Source organism: Mirounga angustirostris, unplaced genomic scaffold (genome assembly GCF_029215605.1).
Source record: "Mirounga angustirostris isolate CCGP_5_RB_7025 unplaced genomic scaffold, mMirAng1.0.hap1 SCAF_15, whole genome shotgun sequence".
Taxonomy (NCBI): Eukaryota; Metazoa; Chordata; class Mammalia; order Carnivora; family Phocidae; genus Mirounga; species Mirounga angustirostris.
In genome coordinates, this window is record NW_026991723.1 from 92,404,936 (window position 1) to 92,423,369 (window position 18,434).

The window sequence follows — 18,434 nt, forward strand, 5'->3', positions numbered from 1 at the left end:
GGCTGCTGAACGCCCGGGCGCTCGGGCCGTCCCCTCACAGCCAGGGCTTGAGGAGGGCCCCCAGACTCGGGGAGCAGCCCTGCCGCGTGGAGCTAAGCGGGGGCCGGAACCGGCCACGCACCCCAACCCCCAGACTTGCAGGCTTCCCTCCAGGCTTGTGCCCGGGAGCCCAGGGTGGCCCTGCTGAGGCTTTGGGGGCAGCCGGAGTCCGCAGGACGGAGGGAGTAAGAGCCGGCCACACCTCATGGCCGCCCAGGGCCGCAGTGTTGCAGGATTCTCATCTCCCGAAGTCGAAGAATGGATCTCGGGGACACCAAAGGGTGAAGTGAAGTGAAAGTGAGAACAGAATGGAAAGGAAAGGAGCTCTCCAGAGTGCGCGTCCTCCACCGAGGGAGGCTAGGGTCAGCCTCTTACGGAACACTGACCAGGGAACTTGGTACATATCTTGTCTATGCGGTGTAAGAGGAATAGGGTGTTCCAGTAAGTATCATGAGCACAAACAAGGCATTCTTTCTGTCCGGCTAATATCTCCTCTGTAACATCTCTCCACATCTGGGATTTCTGTGAGCATGGTCACTAGCACCCTGCCCCTCTCTCCCTACCCAGCCCCGCCTGTCCCAGACTCAACAAGGCACAGGACACCGGGCAGGGACCCCCGGGGGCCATCTGCCCCGGGGCCCTGGCTACCCTCCAGCCACTGCCCAGCTCAGGACATCGGGCCCTGGCTCCTGTCTGGGCTCCTGTCTGGGCGGCAGCGGCCAACCTTGAACACAGCCCACACCCCTCCCCAGGAAACTACCTCACTTTTGTTCCTGGCCCGGCTCCTGGACACTGGGGGCCTGCCCACGGGGCAGCATTGTGTGCACTCCTGCAGGAGGGGAAGAACAATGGAAGGTGTTGGCAGGCCCTGCCCCTCCAACAAAGGGGCCAGCACCCCAGCTTTCCTGGAGCCAGGCCCGCCTGGCCCATCAGAGGCCCCCCTGGTCCCTCTGCCATTCCTCCTCTTACCATGGTTATTCTGGAGAATCGGCAGCCCCTCCATCCCTGGGGGGTGCCCCCACCCCCCTCTGGGGACACGCCGGGCTGCAGGGCACTTACGTGGGCCTGGAACACAGAGGCCCACGCAGTCACTGGCGCCTCTCTTCGGGTGTCATGCGGCGCTCTCAGAAGCCCAGTGTGGCATCCAGGCTCCGGCGGCCCCCGGCTCTGCCTGCCAGGCACCCATCACCCTGTCTGTGTGGGGTCCGCATTAGGAGACATGGGCCCACACTGGAATGGGGACCGAGCGTGTTCTGCAGTGAATCTGGCAGTAAAGTCCTGGGATTCAAGCCGCAGCCCCCCCACCCCCGGCCAGTCCATGCGCCCCTGCAGACGATGAAGACCCTGTATGAGAGGGGGATTTCAAACCTCCGTGTTTCTGATGGAGAGTCTGGTTGTCCTGCAGACACTGGAGCTGGGGGCTCGGGAGGTGTCCAAGAATGAGAAGCATGGAGGAAGGGGGGAGGGGCAGCCAAAATGGAGAGAAGGGCTGACGGGGCCTTGCTCTGTGCCCAGTGAATTCCCTCCAGGCCTGAGCAGCTGGCCTCTGCCCATTGCCCAGTTTCCGTCCTCCTCCCACCCACCCATGCTTTCCTTGTAGCACACAGGCTGCCAGTCTGTGCCCATGACCACAGGGCCTTTGCACCTGCAATCCCCTGCCTGGGATCCCTCTCTCCCTGTGTTGGCAAGTGAACTCTGATTGGCTCCATGCTTTCCTTGTAGCACACAGGCTGCCAGTCTGTGCCCACGACCACAGGGCCTTTGCACCTGCAACCCCCTGCCTGGGATCCCCCTCTCCCTGTGTTGGCAAGTGAACTCTGATTGGCTCATCCTTTAGGTGGCCTACTCAGGTCCTCAGGGAAGCCATCGGGACCCCCCAGCTGGCTCTCACAGCATTGGGCCCCCTCCTGGGGTGCACTTCTACACTCGAGCAGATGGTTTAATCTGGCCCCTAGGGTGAGAAGACACACTTGCTGAGAGAGGCCCAGCCAGAGCGCAGGCAGTCTGGGAGGGTGGCAGGCAAGGCCCGTCCGCATTGTGGGGGGGGGGGGGGGCAGGCCGCACACCTGCCCCCAGAGAGTGGGGAGACCTGGTTGTCCTTGAGCATGGCTGTGTGCCAGGCCCGGTGCTCGGCCCTGGGACACGGTGGAGAGTAAGGTGGGCCGGGGCCACTCTCCTGAGCCTTCTGTCTGAGTCGGGGGCACAGTCAGTTAAACCCCCAGAATGCCATGGACTAGAAAGTGCTTCACACACGATGAGGTGCTTCACGCAGTAGGACGGCAGAGTCGGAACCGGAAACCAGCCAGAGCGGCCACCATGGAGAAAGGTGTGCGGTTCTTCAAGAATTAAATTACACGTGATCCGGGGCGCCTGGGTGGCTCAGTTGTTAAGCGTCTGCCTTCGGCTCAGGTCATGATCCCAGGGTCCTGGGATCGAGCCCCGCATCGGGCTCCCTGTTCGGCGGGAAGCCTGCTTCTCCCTCTCCCACTCCCCCTGCTTGTGTTCCCTCTCTCGCTGTGTCTCTCTCTGTCAAATAAATCAATAAAATCTTTAAAAAAAAAAAAAATTACACGTGACCCAGCAGTTCCGCTTCTGGCGTGAGTCAAAATTGGGAGCAGGGTCTCAAAGACTGACTTGCACCCTGTGTTCATGGCACCATTCACAACGGCCAAGGGGTGAACACAAGCCAAGTGTCCTTCGATGGACCAAATGTGGTCTCCCCATGCAGTGTAGTAGCATCCAGATCCGACTTACTGAAATATCTAAGGAGTCAGCCTCTGGAGACAGGGCGGGGGGGGGGGGGGGCCGGGGCCGGGGGGTCCCAGTTCAGTGGGGACTGTTTACTCCAGGAAGAGGAACACGGTCTGGGGACAGCTGCACAGCAGTGTGGATGCGCAGGATGCCCCTAAGCTGTGCGCTTAAAAGCACTGAAGACATAACTCTGATGCCTATTTTCACAAGAAAACACCAAATGCTGTGTAGACGCAAGTGGAGGAAGCGGTCCTCCAGGCTAAGTGGACCCACGTGGAGGGGTACAGTCTCCCGGTGGGGCAGGGGGAGGTGGGACAGGCTCCCGGTGGGGCAGGGGGAGGTGGGAGGTGGGGAGGGAAGGGGTCGCTGGCAGGGCTGGTCAGCGGGGCCGGGATTCTGCGCATTCTGCGCCAGGCAAGCTTCCTGACCCCGTGCACAAGAGTAAGAGGTCTCCTGGTTGCTGCTGGGTTCCAGGAGACCCGCTGGGGACCCTCCCGGGAGTCCAGGGAGGGGAGCCAGAAGGACCGAGGTGGGAGGCTGGTGATGCCCATTCCCTTAGACGGGAAGCTAGGAGGACAGTTTGGGGGAATCAAGCCTCCTGTGTGGGCCACAGGAACCCCTGGGGAGTTCCCGCTTGGGTCACACGGCCCCAGGTGTCAGACCGGATGCGGCCAGGAGTCAGTGCATGGGGATGGAGGGCCCTCCTGTCACTGGTGGTCATCACTGCCCCAAATCCAGTGGTCTGCCCCTGGTCTTCCCTTGATGTCTCAGCATCTGGCCACAAGGTTGAACTGCCCCCCTCCACCAAGCACTTAGTGGCTTCTGGAGGCATGCTGCTATTTTGGGTTGTCCCCCACTTGCGGCCCTTCCTCCCCTGCCCACCCCTAGGCCCCTGGCCTGCTGAGGGGATCCCCCCAGGTGGCCAGGGTGCACGTTAGGATCTGAGGTGCGCTGGTCCTCACTGGGATCCATGGGGAGCGCCGTGGGGCCCGGCCTGGCCTGCCTTCCCCACTGTAGGACCAGGGCTGGCTGCCAGCCGTGGGCCCAGAGCACTCGGGGATGGATAGGGGGACATGACGGACGGAGCACAGTCCTGGGCAGGAATGCTGGGTCTGGGGTCACACATACAGGCCACAGCTCATTCGCCAGGAACTTCCTCCTGCTGCCAGGCAGCCTACGGGCGGCTGGGCCCCACAGATTCAAATCTGGGTCTGGTCTTGTGAGGAAGACCAGGAGCTTGGTGGTCTGGAGGCACGGTTAGAAAAAAACCCTTCATTTTCAAGGGACAGCCAGGGGTGGTGGGGTCTGCACAGAGAGCCGAGGTATGTCCACCAGCAGAACCCTCCCCTTGGGGACGGGCTGGACTCACCCCTAGACCGCATTAGAGGTCTGGGTGCCCACAGGTCGAACCACACACAGGTAGTACCGTTGGGCTGAATGCTACCCATAAATCAGGGCCTCCTGAGGGAGTACGAGGTGCCCTCACCATGGGCTGAGGGCTGTCCCTCACCGTGGGCTCCCCGCTCAGCCCTACTGCTCTGGGACCCAGTGCTCAGTGGCCATGGGCCATGTGCCCCTTGATGGGCACATCCCTTCAGAGGAGCTGTACATAGTGCTGGGCTTACCCCTTCCAAGCCCCCACCAGCCATGTCCCTGCTCCTGAGCCCACGGCAGGCATGGCCTGACCCTGAGACGGGGCCTCTGGAGATGGCATGGAACCTGGGGCCAGGGGGGTGGTTGGGAGGTTCTGTGGGACAGCCCAATCCCCCTTCCCCTCCACTGCCATTCTGGCTCCCAGGAGAACCGAGTCCTCTGCTCTGTGTCCCCAGTCCCGCAAAGGCCTTGCTCAGAGAGGCAGGACAGAGGAGGGCCCCAGGGCTCTACTCTCCGACCCTGACCCAAGTGAGGCTCCAGGGCTCAGGCAGGCAGGAGGGGGAGCCATGGCCTGCAGCTGTCATCGAAAAGGGTGGCCCTGAGCTGGTAGGAGGGCCAACTGAGCAAGCTCCTGACATCACCCCATGTGGCCGTCCAGGGGAGGGCCCTCCTGCTAACAACCTCACCTCCAAAGAGGAGTCGAAAGGGCTGTGCACTGTCCCCCTTCCCTGCCTGGGTGGGTCATGTGGCCCATGGGGTCCCCTTAGATGGCCACAGTCTGGGCTCCCCCAGGGAAGGAAGCCAAGAGTGACGGATGGACGGACAGCCCCAGCCCCTGGAGGACCCAACCGTCTGCTCTGGGTGGTGCTTGGGGCTGCAGGGTGGATCATAGCCCCGGCCCCTGCTGGCCGTGGCCATTATCCTTGTCATCTGTCTCTTGTCCTGGGAAATTCTGGGTGAGGACCTGGTGGCTCAGATTTGGGCTAGCCTAATGAGGCGGTCAGCCTGGGGGAAGGGCCAGGGTGGGCCTTTTGGTCACCAGGTGTGGCCTTAACTCAGGCCTGGGCTTTGTGCTAATGGACAAGTCCCCGTGGCAGCTGGAGCCCCAGCCCCACCAGCGAACTCCCACCCCACAGCCCTGTGTCTGCTGGGTCCCGGGACCTTCATGCAGGGAACTAGGTGCTTACGACACCATTGGGAAGCCAGGCTTCCAGGAATGTGTCTCAGAACATTCCAGAGCACTTTGTGAAGGGGCTGGTACCTCTATGCAATGCAGGGGGCATCAGCAGGGACATGGCTTCAATCCCACAGGCCGCAGTGCAGGGTCAGGAAGCCAGCACCGCCCAGCACTGCACCCCTGCACGTCCCTGACCTCACCTGCCAGGAGCCCAGGAATGCATCTCAGGGAGTGCAACCAACAAGGTCGCACCCGCCCTGCGTTCCGAATGACACACCAGGGGAACCAGGGGGGGGAGCCCCTACCGGACTCACAGCAAGAGCGAAGGAAGAGTGAAGGAACGGGAGGGTGCAGGGCCCTGGCCCCCCACCCCAGCCAGGGCTTCTCCTGGGCGGGAGCGCACCTGGCTCCAGGTAGGTGTGTGAGCAGGTAGGGACACCTCTCCTTGACCACCTACAAAGCCGCCCCTGGTAGGGATTTGCCCAGGGCATTTTGCTGAAGGGCTGAACAGACCTCGGGGTTTAATACTCTTTGTCATATAACCCATCTCTCCTTCAAAACCCCAGGCAGAGCCCGCTCATCATCAGGATGTTAATTCTCGTGACTGGAACACGTCTGCAATCCCGGCCAGAGGCTCCTAAACTTCCCTGAGAGGTGGTGGCCAGGCTGGGCAGCTGCGCCCACCCTGGCGGGGGCGGCCTCCCTGCTTAGCATCAGCACACAGACCCCACTCCAGGCTCGAAGGGGCGCCAGGAGCTCAGTGCTGGGTCCATGGCTCGCCCACCTCCCTCTTACTGGCTTGCAGACCAACCCTCGGCCCCGCGGTTGCACCGAGGGTGGGTCCTCCTTTAGCCGCTAGGGAGACTGCGGGAGCTGCCCTGGAGATGAAGACTTGCTCACCTGGCCCCCAGACCCCTGGAAAGCCCTTCTCCGAGGGCAGCCTAGGTTTCCCCTGGACCACCTCCTGTAGCCGGGAACACCAGCCCAAAGGCCGCAGAGCTGACCGGCCAGCCGTTCTCGGGCAGGGCAGGGCAGGGCAGGGCTGGACAGAGGAGCGTGCAGTGGGCTGGGGACCCGCTGCTCTGTGCTGCCGAGAGGTGAGCTCCGGCCGGGCCTCCGCGGGGGTCGGCGGGCAGGTGCAGCGGCCAGAGCAAGGGCTGCCTGGGACCCTGCAGCCCCAGGGGGTCTGCCGTGCCCCGGGGCCATCTGAGGCTGCGCCCTGCGGCCCGGGGACATCTGTGAGTCCTCGGAGGCCAGCTTGGGTCCCTTCCACAGAAGGAAACTGGGTGAATATTTTGGTTTCGCAGCAGCGGCTGCAGAACCCGTGGTTCTCTGTGCGAGTGAATTAGGGCAGCACCGCATCGGCTTCCGTGTGCCTCCCCTCAGTTTAAATTGGATGCTCCGATCTTCGGCTTATTTTGTCCTAAATTTCTCTCCAACATTTTGTGCAGCTGTTAAGCTCCCGAAAAGGCTGAGGGGTGGGGGGCTGGGTGCCCCACCTCCTCCCAGGAGGGACGGCAGAGCCTGGCCAGTCACGCCAGGGTGGGCACAGCAGCTGGGGGGCAACCTGTGCCCCCCGCAAGCTACAGGTGAGAGCCGGGCACACGCTGGCTGGGGTGGAGGGCTGGGGACCCCCGCCGAGTCAAGGGCAGGCGCTCCAGGGCCGGGTCCTGGGTGGCACGCTACCTTCCCAGGAGAAGTCAGCAAAGGGCAGGCACCTATCCCCGTGGACACTGCCGGAGGGAGACGTCCCGCCTATGAGGCTGAGCTTGCGGGGCGCTGAGTGGCCCTGGACACAGTCTTTCAGAAAGTGAGTGTCAGGCCCTCGGGGCACAAGGAACGTGCTGTCATCAGAATGTGTGTCCTCAGGTGCCTGGGTGACTCAGGCCGCTAAGCTTCAGTTCAGGTCGTGATCTCAGCATCATGGGATTGAGCCCCGCGTCAGGCTCCACGCTCAGTGCAGAGTGTGCTTAAGATTCTCACTCTCCCTCTCCCTCTGCCCCTTCACCCTGCGTGCATGCGATCTCTCTCTCTCTCTTGCTCAAATAATACATCTTAAAAAAAAAAGAATGTGTGTCCCCCCCAGAGTCATGTATTGAAACCTAACGCCACCCAAGGTGAAGGTGTTGGGACGCCCTTGGGAGGGGAGGAGGTCGCGGGGCAGAGCCGCAGGAGAGGGACCCCAGGGGCTCCCGCACCCCTCCCGCCGCGTGAGGACGCAGCGAGAAGTTAAGTCTGTGAACCCGGGAGCGGCCTCGCCGGACACGGACTCTGTGATCGCCAGGATCCCGGACTAGCAGCGCCCTGAGCTGTGGTCGTGGCCCGTGGGCGGTGCTCCGTCAGAGCCGCTGGGATGGCCTGAGATAGGACAGCCCCTTCACCCCCCCACTCACTCCACAACTGTGCGAGCGAGCCACACCCCAGAGAGGGTCTGCCAACCTGCCCCTGATGTCAAGACCAGGAACGGGTCTAGGCACAAAGGGCAGAAGGCATGTCCCCTTCCCCAGGCAGGGCTGCAGCCTCGGCCCCTGGCTTCCAGCACCTTCCCCTGGAGAGGGCCACCTGGAGCTCTGGCCCCCTGGGGCAGTCTGGGCACGTCGGGAGCCCCCCCCACCCCGCAGCTCTCGCCAGGAGGAAACGCCGGCCCTGGGCTGCCTTCCCCTTCTGGGAAGAGCTGAGTCTAGCAGCTCTGTCCACTCCGGACTGTGAATCTGGCCGCTCTCGCCTTCCTCTCCCGTGTCTCGCAGGAAAAGCTGGTCCTGGAGAGGAGCAAACACCCGCACAGCGCAGCATCTAAGAAACAAGGCCCTTCGCGCGATCAGCTCCGTGACCACCTGACCCAAACGCGGGGAAGGCGACCGGAGCAAGCATGCCCTTCGGCTCTCTCCGAAGGGTGTTTCTGAGGCGGGAACGCGGGGATAATGGCACTGGGGGCGTCCCTCCCTTCTGTCTGAGAGCGCCTAGAGGGAGCAGCGGGGCAGGGAGGCGGGGCCAGCACCAGTCCGCCCTGCCCTGCCCGCTCTCGGGGCGAACAGGGGCGGGACTCAAAACTTCGGGCGGTGGAAAACACGCATGCATCATGCACACATGTGAGCGCACACGCAGGCCTGCACATGCGCACCCCAGCGGCCCGGCGGGAGGAGGGGTGGCGGGTCCAAGGGGGCTGCAGCCGCCCTGAGGGGCACCACACAGGTGGTGCTGAGCACAGGCCGAACCGGCCCCAGGCTGAGGCATCAGGAGGATCCTCGAGCCGCACCCAGGGAGCCGGGAACGCAGAGACGGGGTGATCGAAGCACAGTCTGAAAAACATACAAATGATTCCTGTGACCATTAAGTCAGGATGTTGTTGTAAATAACGAATTCACATGTAAAACTCAGATTTATATCGTCTGAGGGCTGCCCCTGCCTGTGTGGGCAGGCAGGGCATGGAGGCCCCTTTGGCTCTGAAAGGTGAAGGGCAGGTCGGGGGCTGGGCAGCATTCCAGTCCTGGAGGAGGAGAGCCTGGGGGCCGGAGGACAAGGGCACAGGGGTGCGGCTGGGCCGCTGCAAAGATCCGGAAACCCACCGTCTCTGCTCACCTGAGTCGGCACATGGGCAGAAACATGCCCACCAGTGGGGCGCGGGGGTCAGGGCGGGCCCCGGGTTGCATGTGGGGGGCTCCCTGGGAGGACTCCAGACTGTGTCTCCCTTCTACTGACCCCAGTGAGGGCAGGAAGGGCACCACTCCCTGCCCATCCGAGAAAGCGGTATCCACGGCAAAAGCGCCACGTCTTCTGGGTGCACCTGGAAGGAAAGGGCCCCCCTGGGCTCCAGGTGACCCGGAGCGACCCCCGTGGCAGGGACACGCCTCCTAGGAGGCCACCTCACTGCTCCTCTCCCGTGACATCACCGTCAGCCCCGACTGATTGATTTCCGCATGAATATTCATGCGGCATTGCAGCCAGGATGAGCCATTAATATTCTCCGGAAGAAGAATGGAGCACCAGTCTCCTCCTTGTGGAGTGAATGGCGGTCAACACGCAGCAGATGGGAGGTGGCTGTGCGCTTTTCAGGCACGCACACGGGCCTTCGGGTTTCTTGTCTGAAGACACTCTCCCACTGACCGACTGGGGAGGCTGGGGCAGGACTGCCCCCTCTAGAGGGATGCCCACTTTCGGGTGGGGTGCCCCAGGCCCTGCCCTGCTCAACCACAGGGACCTCCCCAGCCAGCGACCTAGCCTAGTCGCCCTCCCCCCGCCTTCCGGTGGCCTCTCTCCCGCCCTCCCAGACTCCCCGCCTCGGGTCCAGGCCCACAGGGCTCCCCACCCTTCCCCAGGCGCTTGCCTCATGCCGATGGGCACCCTGAGGAAGGGCCCACTTCACAAGGCAGCACCTGCCTGGGCCCGGGTCCGCCCTCAGCGCCTACCCCAGCCACCTGTCACTCTGGGCTTTTCCCACCACAGTTAGAGGGCAACCCAACCCACGCTGGGCCCTAGGAGGTTCCGGCTCATGCCCCGCCCGGCTCGGGCCCAGGCTGCTCCCACCAGTGCAGCCCGTCCCCAGCCCAGGGCTCAGGGTCAGCGTCCAGCCCCAGGTCAGGGAGGCAGGTGATGCGGCTGAACTGGCCAAAGGCGGAGGAGGTCTGCCCGACCTGGGCTCCCGTGCTGGTGGCCAGGAGTGGTGTGCTGGCCTCTCTTGGATAAGGCCGTGCTTCGGCCTGGGCACAGGTAGCTGTGTTCACCACGCACCCTCCTGCAGGCCCTCCCCCAGCACCAGCACAGGGGCGGCCACATAGCGAGCGCCACAGCCACTTTGCGAGAGGCCCCGGGTGACAGCTGCCAGCAAGCCTGGGCACGCTGCCCGCTGTGGGGGAGGGGCGCAGCCCACGAGCCGCTGAATCAGCGCTCCCCACCCCTCCCCATCTCCTCCAGGCAAGGATGCTGGTGAGGTGGGGCGCTCCCTCTTCTGGGAGCTGTTAGGGAGGCGGCCAGCCTGCTGGGGTTTCTGGAAAGGGGCTCCTGGGTGCAGCCTGGTGCAGAGCGGCAGGCCAGCCTCGAGGGGACGGGGGCACTGGCCGTCCTAGGGGGGCTGGCCCAGAGAGGCCCTTTCCCAGCAGCAGCCGCGAGGGAGAAAGGAGAAGCACTGGCCCCTGCGGAGGGAAGGAAGCTCGCTCAGGCCCAGAAAGGGCTGAATCAGCACGGAGCGCCTGCCATCGGCTAGCTTCCTCCTCCAATCACACGCTGGAAGCCACAGGGACCTCTCAAGGTCAGGGACCATCAATATCTGTGCAGCCGGCCCCAGCAGACCGCCCTGTCCTCTGCGGTAGCACTGGGGGTCATCCTCTGGTCAGAGCTGGGGCGCACCTGCCCAGCCATCATGGGGGGGGGCGTGCCCCTCCCCCACGGCCCCTTGGCAGACTGCCCCCACTGCGGGGGGAGGGGACGGGGGACCGGGAAAGACACAGAGGTCCGACCGCCCCTCGAGGTGTGACCTCCTCAGGGGCGGCCAGAAGTGCCCGTAGGACCAGAGAGAGCATCTTCTGAGATGCCGCGTCCACCCCAGCCCGGGGCCTGCAGGCCAGACTTTCTCAAGTAAGTTTCTGGTTTCTGGAACTTCCCAAAGCACCACCCCTCCTCGCCATCACCCCCCTGCTGGCTGATTTCCCTCCCCATGGACAGCCCCTCACACCCTCCATGCTGGCCACAGAGGGGTCAGGCCGTGGGAGGCCCTCAGAGTGCATAGGTGTGGCTGCTGAGGCTTTTCCTCCTGCCTCCCCAGCACCTGGCTCTGCCCGCAGGGACACAGCGCCTCCCCTCTTGGTTCAAGGGAAGTGCTTCTCCCCTTCCTCCTCCCCCGCTCCCTCCCTCTGTGCGCTCTTTTTTTTTTTTTTTTTTATTTGAGAGAGAGAGAATGAGAGACAGAGAGCATGAGAGGGAGGAGGGTCAGAGGGAGAAACAGACTCCCTGCCAAGCAGGGAGCCCGATGCGGGACTCGATCCCGGATCATGACCTGAGCCGAAGGCAGTCGCTTAACCAACTGAGCCACCCAGGCGCCCCTGCGCTCTTCTGTCTTGACCCTGACCTCTGACCCAGCCGGACCTTGACTGCCATCCTCCTGCCAGGCCAGGAGATCTCCCGGCAGCCCCCCAGCTCCCCACCCCCACCTCCCAAATCAAGGACCCACTTGCCACCACCTGCAGAACCTTCCAGGTACTCTCTTCCCTTTTCTCTTTCCCTCCCGCCCCCCTTGGGCCCATCTTCACCCACCTTGGGCCGTGCACGAGCAGCAGGGGTCTTCCTTGCCCTCCCAGCTCCCTTGGTCTGACACATCGGCTGTCCCAGGTCACTTCCTGCCCCAACCCTGCCTTGAAGGCTGCCTGGGCCGTTTGGGGGGAGGGAGGCAGCAGGAACCACTGGGGCCTGGCGGCTTTGTAAAGATGAACCCTGCTTCCTAAACCAGCTCCAGCTCCTGGCATTTGCCAGCATGGCCCTGGGATCTGCGCTCAGGCTGGGTTTTGTCCTGGCCAGACCCCCAGCCCCTGCCTCCTCACAGCACACGGAAGCCTCCAGGCCCGTAGGTCATTCCATTTTCCTGATGACGTGAGCCCATAATGAGCAAATACTCTGCTCCCCCCACCCCCCGTGTGATGCCCTGAGGCCAAGACCCCTCTCTGGGTGGCAGCTTCTGACTGCAACCTCAGATCCCACCCCTGCTCTCCCACTGCTTGGCCCACAGCATGTTGTCTTTGAAGATGAGGACCAGCAGATGGGGGGGCGTGGGGTTCCTTCAGCCCTGGAGGTGGGAGCCGGCAGGAGGCCCACCCACTGGAGGAGGGCTCACGCTCACCTCAAACAGGAAATGGCCGGGGAGGCGGGCGCCCTCGAGGCTCTGGCATGGTGAGGACCGCCCAGGACAGTCGGCTGGGCCACTGCCACCCATGCCTGGAGGCACGTGCGCCGAGCTCACCCCGGCCCGAGGACGGGCAGTGCCCCCCTGGCGGCATGAACTGCATCTCCTGAGCTGCCTCCGCCGCTTTCGGGGACTTTACCAACTCTGCCACCAAAAGCTAAACCCCAAAACGACTTGGACTGTTTTCTTCCGAGAAAACACCCAGTTCCACCAAGTCCGAGAAACGGCAGACCGGCTGCCTTTCCGTGGCACTTTCTGGCCAGCGTGACAGCGTGCAGGGGCATCGTCGTCAGCAGCGAGGACCAGGAGTGTCCCCGCACGGGAGCTCGGAGACCTTTACAAAATAAAGATACTAAGTAATAATGTGTCTCTTGTTTTTCCAAGTGTGTTCAGTTCAACAGGAACCACAACTTTGGTTTTCAGCCAGTGTCTTCTCCGCACACACGTATCTTCCCCTGAGACGGAGCTCACGCTGTACACTCAGTTCTGTGACCTAGTTCCTGGCCCCGGGGACCTCGCCAGGACCCGCTGCCGGGCGGCCACACTGTCCCTGCCATCCTGACCGAGCCCCTGGCTGCAAGGTCAAGGTGGGCCCCCTGAAGCCCAGCACGTCTGCTCCTTCCCTGGCATCACGGATGCCTGCTTTAAAGCGTTCCCGATTTGGGGGCGCCTGGGTGGCTCAGTCAGTTAAGGGTCTGCCCTCACTCAGGTCATGATCCCAGGGTCCTGGGATCGAGGCCCGCATCAGGCTCCCTGCTCAGTGGGGAGCCTGCTTCTCCCTCTCCCTCTGTCTCTCCCTCTGCTTGTGCTCGCTCTCTCACTGTCAAATAAATAAAATCTTAAAAAAAAAATTAAAGCGTTCCCAATTTTACCTGGGAGAGACGCCTTCTGTGGCATTTTTGGTCAGTTAGACCCTTAGAGAGAGAATAAAGTTTTTGAGCTTTAAGCAATCACTCCATCAACGTGTTAAAAAAATAAGTTTAATGCAGGTGGCTCATTTCATAAAGAATGTAACAGGCACTCGAGACACCGAGCATCTTTGTGTTCAACGTGCCAGTTCCTCACGTGGCCGCAACGACATTCAAGGTGGCACGGCCAGACCCCTCCTGCCATCCTGACGGCGTGGACAGGTGTCCACCTCAGTGACGGGAGCTTTGGGGGAATCTGAGTTAACACAAAACAAAACTTTTAGGAAACAGCATGATTTAGTGCAAAAGATTCTCTGTGGCGCTGAGAAGGGGGATCCACGCAGGTCAGCTCCCCGCCTGCCGTCCAGGGAACTAGGACAGACTCAAGGCGAGAAAGAACTTCGCCCAAGGAGCCTTCCCGCTGTCCCCAAGTGGACAATCACTGGATAGAAGCTGGCTACAAATAAAAAACCATGGTTTACAGCCAAGCTTTCTTTGCTTTTTCTACCTGATTTGGGTTCTTCTTCCCGTGACACCAACTTCCGACAGCTCCCCTGGCCACTGGACTGCCTGGCCACGCGGGGTCATAGGGACCGCTGCCCATGCCCAGGGGATGGGGGTGGGGACAACTTGGGATGAGTGGGGGTCTGTCACCCCCAGGATGGGGCTGTGTCCTGTCCCCGGTCTATGCCTGTTGTCCCAGCACAATTATTCAAAGCGGCTTCTCACCTGCCGAGGAGACCCATGGTGACTACTGAGCCACCGGGCCACCCTCTCCTCCTCTGACAGAGAAGCAAAGGGTCTGGGCAAGACATTGGCCCCCGGCTGCACCAACAGGCCCTTTGCTCTTTGCAGCCCCACATTCAGTTCTGCCTGTCAATCTGCAGCTGCTCCAGGAGCCCCAGGGCGGGAACACAGGGGCAGCCCGCCCCAGTGCACACGCATACCCCTAAGAGGTGCTCTTTCAACAGAAGCCTGGCTCACGTTTCCATGGCGCACGCACAGAGGCTGTGGCGCGTCAGCTCCCAATATGCACGTTTCAATTCTAGCCATCCCTCAGAGGAAGAGAGGCCAAAGCTCCACTCCCCCCCACCAGCCAGAAAGGAGTTAAGGTACCTCCTCACATATCCACACTTGAAGAGACTATGGCATCCTGCTTGACGTTTTCAACAAACCTGCCCCAGAGGAAAACAGATCTGCCCTGCACCCCGGGCTGGCCCCTGATCTGGGAACCTGCCAAGGCTGCCCGTGACTCCCACTTGCCTGCATCTAAGCAAACCAACATGGCCCTGAAGCCTGGCCTGGGACTCAGGGGGGCAGACGGAGGGCCCGTGAGCTGTGCCAGGACTTGGGTGGCCCAGGGCAGTGATCAGCTTCGCGGCGGTGTGGTCCATCGGCACTTCCCTAAGGCCGGGGCAGGGGCCGTGTGGCTGGCCAGGAGGAGGGACACAGAGGCTCTCCAAGAGCAGACGGGGCCAGCGGGCCTCACCCTGGCCAGCCTGGAAAAGTGAGGGCAGGCGGCCAGTGAGGCGCTGTACCTACATGAACACGCGGAGGGTTGGAGCGGAAAACCAGCAGCAGAGGGGGCGCCAGCGTCCCCTTCGCAGAACAGTCTCAGCACCCGCGCCCAGACCCACGGCCGGAGGTGGACGGTCTTCAGACCCACCCGCAAGACGGGCTGGAAAGAGCAGAAGCCTGACCTCCCCCCTCAAGAACAGAACAGGGCCGCAGTAAACACACCCAGAGCCCAGGCCCACGGGGGCCCTCACATGTCCACGAAGACCATGAAGCACCAGCCCAGGCCCCCCACCAGCAGCACCGTCACTCGGATGCCGTAGATGAGCAGCTCGTTGAGCAGGCGGAAATCCACGCGCCGGCGGCCCAGCAGCAGCAGCAGCACCGAGAGCTTCAGCTGGAAGCGCAGGAGGACGCGCACGCCCAGGTACTGCAGGCAGAAGAGCGCGGCCAGCGCGCCCCACAGCGTGGCCGTGAAGAGGCTGCAGCTGAAGTAGAGCAGGAAGCGGATGAAGCCGTACAGCCAGCGCGCCCGGATGTACACGTCGAAGTTGTTGTACTTCGTGCGCGCCAGGCGGGAGGTGCGCGCCGGCCCGCAGGCTGCGTGCAGGCAGGTGGTGTGCGGGCCGTGGAAGGAGCGCACCCGCCGCGGGATGGGCATGACCGGCATTGGGGCCCGGGCGGTGGTGCTAGCTTGGGGCAGCGGTGGTGTCCAGGCAGTGGTCAGCATAGGCGTCATGGGCACCTAGGCCTGGAAGCCAGCAGCTGAGCCCTGGGGGATGCGGCGGCCTGCAGGAAAGTGAGAGAGAGGCGCTGTGGCAGGTGCCCCGTCCTGGGACATCAGCCAGCCCCGGCCGCACTGAAGCCGCTCCCACTCCTCTCGTGCCCCGGGGGCTGCTCTTGCCACGAGCGCGACGAGGACACTTCAAAGGCGCAGGCCGCAGATGGAGGCGTTCCCTTCGGCATCCTGCGAGCCAAGTGCTGCAGACCAGACAGCGGGGTCCCGGGGCACCTGCTGAGCCTGAGCCCTGGCGCTGTGGCTCCCCAGGCGTAACCCGCCGCAGCTTCGCTCACCCTCCCATCCCTGCCCTGCCAAACAGGGCCGCCCACAGCGCTGGGCTCCCGCGCGTGCTGGGGGAGGCTGGTGACCACGCCTGGCAGGCAGATGCCATCACAGGCCTACAGACTGGGTGCCAGGAAAGGAGAAACACCCAGTGGCTCTCTGGTGAGAGAAACAACTCGCGCGTGGGAAACCCTGCAGGTACAGGATGTGGAAAAGCAGGGCAGTCGAGTGGATCGCGGGCTCTGGAGGCACATCCCACGGCCTCGGCCAGGGGCGTGCCGCGGGGACCCCGGGGTCGCGGGGGCGGGGGCCGGGCGCGTCCAGCCCTCCCGGCAGGCTCGGGCAGAGCCTGGTCTGACAGCGCCAAGCAGCTCCGCGCGCTTGCCTCGGTCCGGCCCGCACCTCCGGGCCACGTCTGCAGGACCCCGCATGGCTCCCTGCCGTCGCGTCCCGCCCCCCTGCGCCCGCCGCCGCCGCCGCGCACGGGCCCCCCAGCGTCCGCGCCGCGGGCTCCCGGGGCGGGCAGGCGGCGGGCACCGGCAAGGACCCGCGAGCCCGGGCACACGGTGGCCGCCCGCCACCCCGGGGCAGGGCCGCCCGCCGCTCACCAGGTGCCCTCTCCGCGCGGGCGCCGGGGGAGGCCGGCGGTGCGGGCGGCCGGGCCTGCGGGCCCCCCCGGCACACGGGGCTCCAGGAGCAGGGCGGCCGCATGGTGCCCACGGCGCGGCGGCTGCGAGGCCCGGCCGCTCACGCGTCCCCGCCCGAGGCCGCCCCGAAGGGCCCGGGGCCCGTGCGCCCCGCAGCCGGCAGCGTTTGGCCCAGCGTGGGAGCCGTAGCGCCGTCCCTGCGCGGCCACCGTAGGACTCCCCTCCCGCCCCTCCGCCCGCGCCGACACGGAAAGCGCCTCCCTTCCCCGGCTCGGAGCCGCTCTGAGCAGCCGGAACTCGACGCTACCCCAGGGCGTGCGTGCTTACGTGCCTGCGTGCGCGCGCGGGACTTAACGCTGCCGCCCGTCTCCCGTCCCGCGTACGCCGCCAGCAGCTCAGCTGCCTTGCGCAGGCGCACGTTGTGGGCCTGCGCGTGCGGGCCACGGGCACCCCCTCCGCGCACGCGCCGCGGCGCCCTCACGTGTCCGCGACCCGCGGGGCTGCTGCCGCCTGTGGGGGCCGCGGGGGGTGGGGGGAGGGCACCGGGGAGGCGGGGGCCGGCCGACTGCTGCCGCCGCGCCCGGGGTTGCCCCTTCCCCGGACAAGTGCGGACTTGTTGAAGTGTTTCAGCCCGGCTGGGTGTCAGGATCGCGGAGACACTGGGTTCCGGGTCGCTCCCTCGTAGATGCGGCTCCCTGTGCCCGGAGGCTGGAGGCCAGCCGCCCAGGCACCCTTCCCGGCCCGGCGCCGGGACGCTGCCCTCCTCCAGGCTGGCCGCCAGTCTGTCCCTCCGCGCTGCCCGCCTGCCGCCTCCCCAGCCCTAACCCCAGGTCCCCCAGCCCGCCGCACCCTAACCTTACCAGGTTCCCCGCACCCCATCCCCGTTTCGTGGCTCCTGGCTCGTGTGGTCCTGGCTTTTCTGCTCCCGCCCCTCTGGGGAGGAGGATCTGGCAGGGTCAGGATGCAGAAGGAGCAGGAGAGCTTTGAAAAGTCCGGAGCAACTGTGAAGGGGCAGCAGAAGATGGGAGAAAAGGAGGCTATTTTAAGAAATATTTCTTAAAATGCAGCCTTTTTTGCAGGCTGCGTTTCTGCAGTAGCTCCGTGCTCCATAGGCGGCCCTGGGGTGGTGGTTTTCCTCTCCAGCCCCCCGTCCAGCCCTCTCCCCCTTGGGACACCCCATACAGGCCCCCTCCTTAGCTCTGTGAGGAGGTCCCGTTGTTCTCATACATGACCTGTCCGTTCACACTTACTTATTCTGTTCCTCTGCTCCTTCTCTGCTTGCCGAGCTCCTACCCAGCCTTCAAGACCCCAATTAACCCCTCCTCTAAAAGCTGCGTCCAACCATGTACCACCCTTCCCTGGCACCCATACCCTTCCTGAGTGTGTGTGGGGGGGATCCTGCTTGCTCTCAGCCCTACCTCTCTTCCCTCCCCAGACTGCAAAGATTCGTTTATAGACCTATGTCCTCCATCTGCTCAGTTTTCTCACCACGGCCACTGGAAGACCTATTTCTTCTTTGTGGTCCTGTCCACACACACACGTGTTTAAACAACTCCAGAAGCTTCGCAGAACAGTGCTTCTGGCCACAGGGTCCGATACGCTGTGTTGCTTCTCTATGTTAAGACGCTAGAAACACACCTGCAGCCTTACCACTACCAGGTAAAGGAGCCCTGAGCATGAGGAGGGGGCTGTGTCCTCGGGACTGCCTTGGTGGCGGGGCCAGGGGAAGCCTCCGACGCGTGCTGTGTTTGTGTGCAGGTCCTCGTTTGGGGGTCTAGTGGGGATCCCAATCTTGCTGTCCATCCCCCCAAGTAGCCCACTCCCCAGGCTTCCCCGCAGGGGCTGGGCGGTGGGCAGTGGCCGGGCGCCACCTGCTGGGACGGTGTTGGTGTTGCTGCGGAGCTGGCCACCGGCTCTGCGGGTAGGAAGGACTGGAGCAAGGGTGAGTCCATTGGAAGCTTCAAGGCAGGGCCTTAAAATCAGCGTGCCCCCCAGCCCGCTCCTGTGTTGTCTGGGGCTGCTCTCGAGCTACCATGGTAGAATGGAGTGGCCTCCCGAGAAGAGACCCAAT

The 18,434-nt window shown here is 63.7% G+C and overlaps 1 protein-coding gene across 4 annotated transcripts; it reads right to left on the reverse strand.

The window, feature by feature from the left end:
* Positions 1–13,194: 13,194 nt before the first annotated feature.
* On the reverse strand, positions 13,195–17,323 carry TMEM250 (transmembrane protein 250). 4 transcript variants are annotated; one of them, XM_064580108.1, is made up of 2 exons: positions 17,224–17,323; positions 13,195–15,442 (listed from the first exon to the last, which is right to left on the reverse strand). In XM_064580108.1, exon 2 carries the CDS (start codon positions 15,390–15,392, stop codon positions 14,904–14,906), a length of 489 nt encoding a protein of 162 aa, XP_064436178.1. In that variant the 5' UTR covers positions 15,393–15,442; positions 17,224–17,323; the 3' UTR covers positions 13,195–14,903. The 4 variants fall into 4 exon arrangements, with proteins under 4 accessions (XP_064436178.1, XP_045739457.1, XP_064436179.1 ...); XM_045883501.3 differs by lacking the exon at positions 17,224–17,323 and adding an exon at positions 16,695–16,799; XM_064580109.1 differs by lacking the exon at positions 17,224–17,323 and adding an exon at positions 16,691–16,769.
* Positions 17,324–18,434: the final 1,111 nt, after the last annotated feature.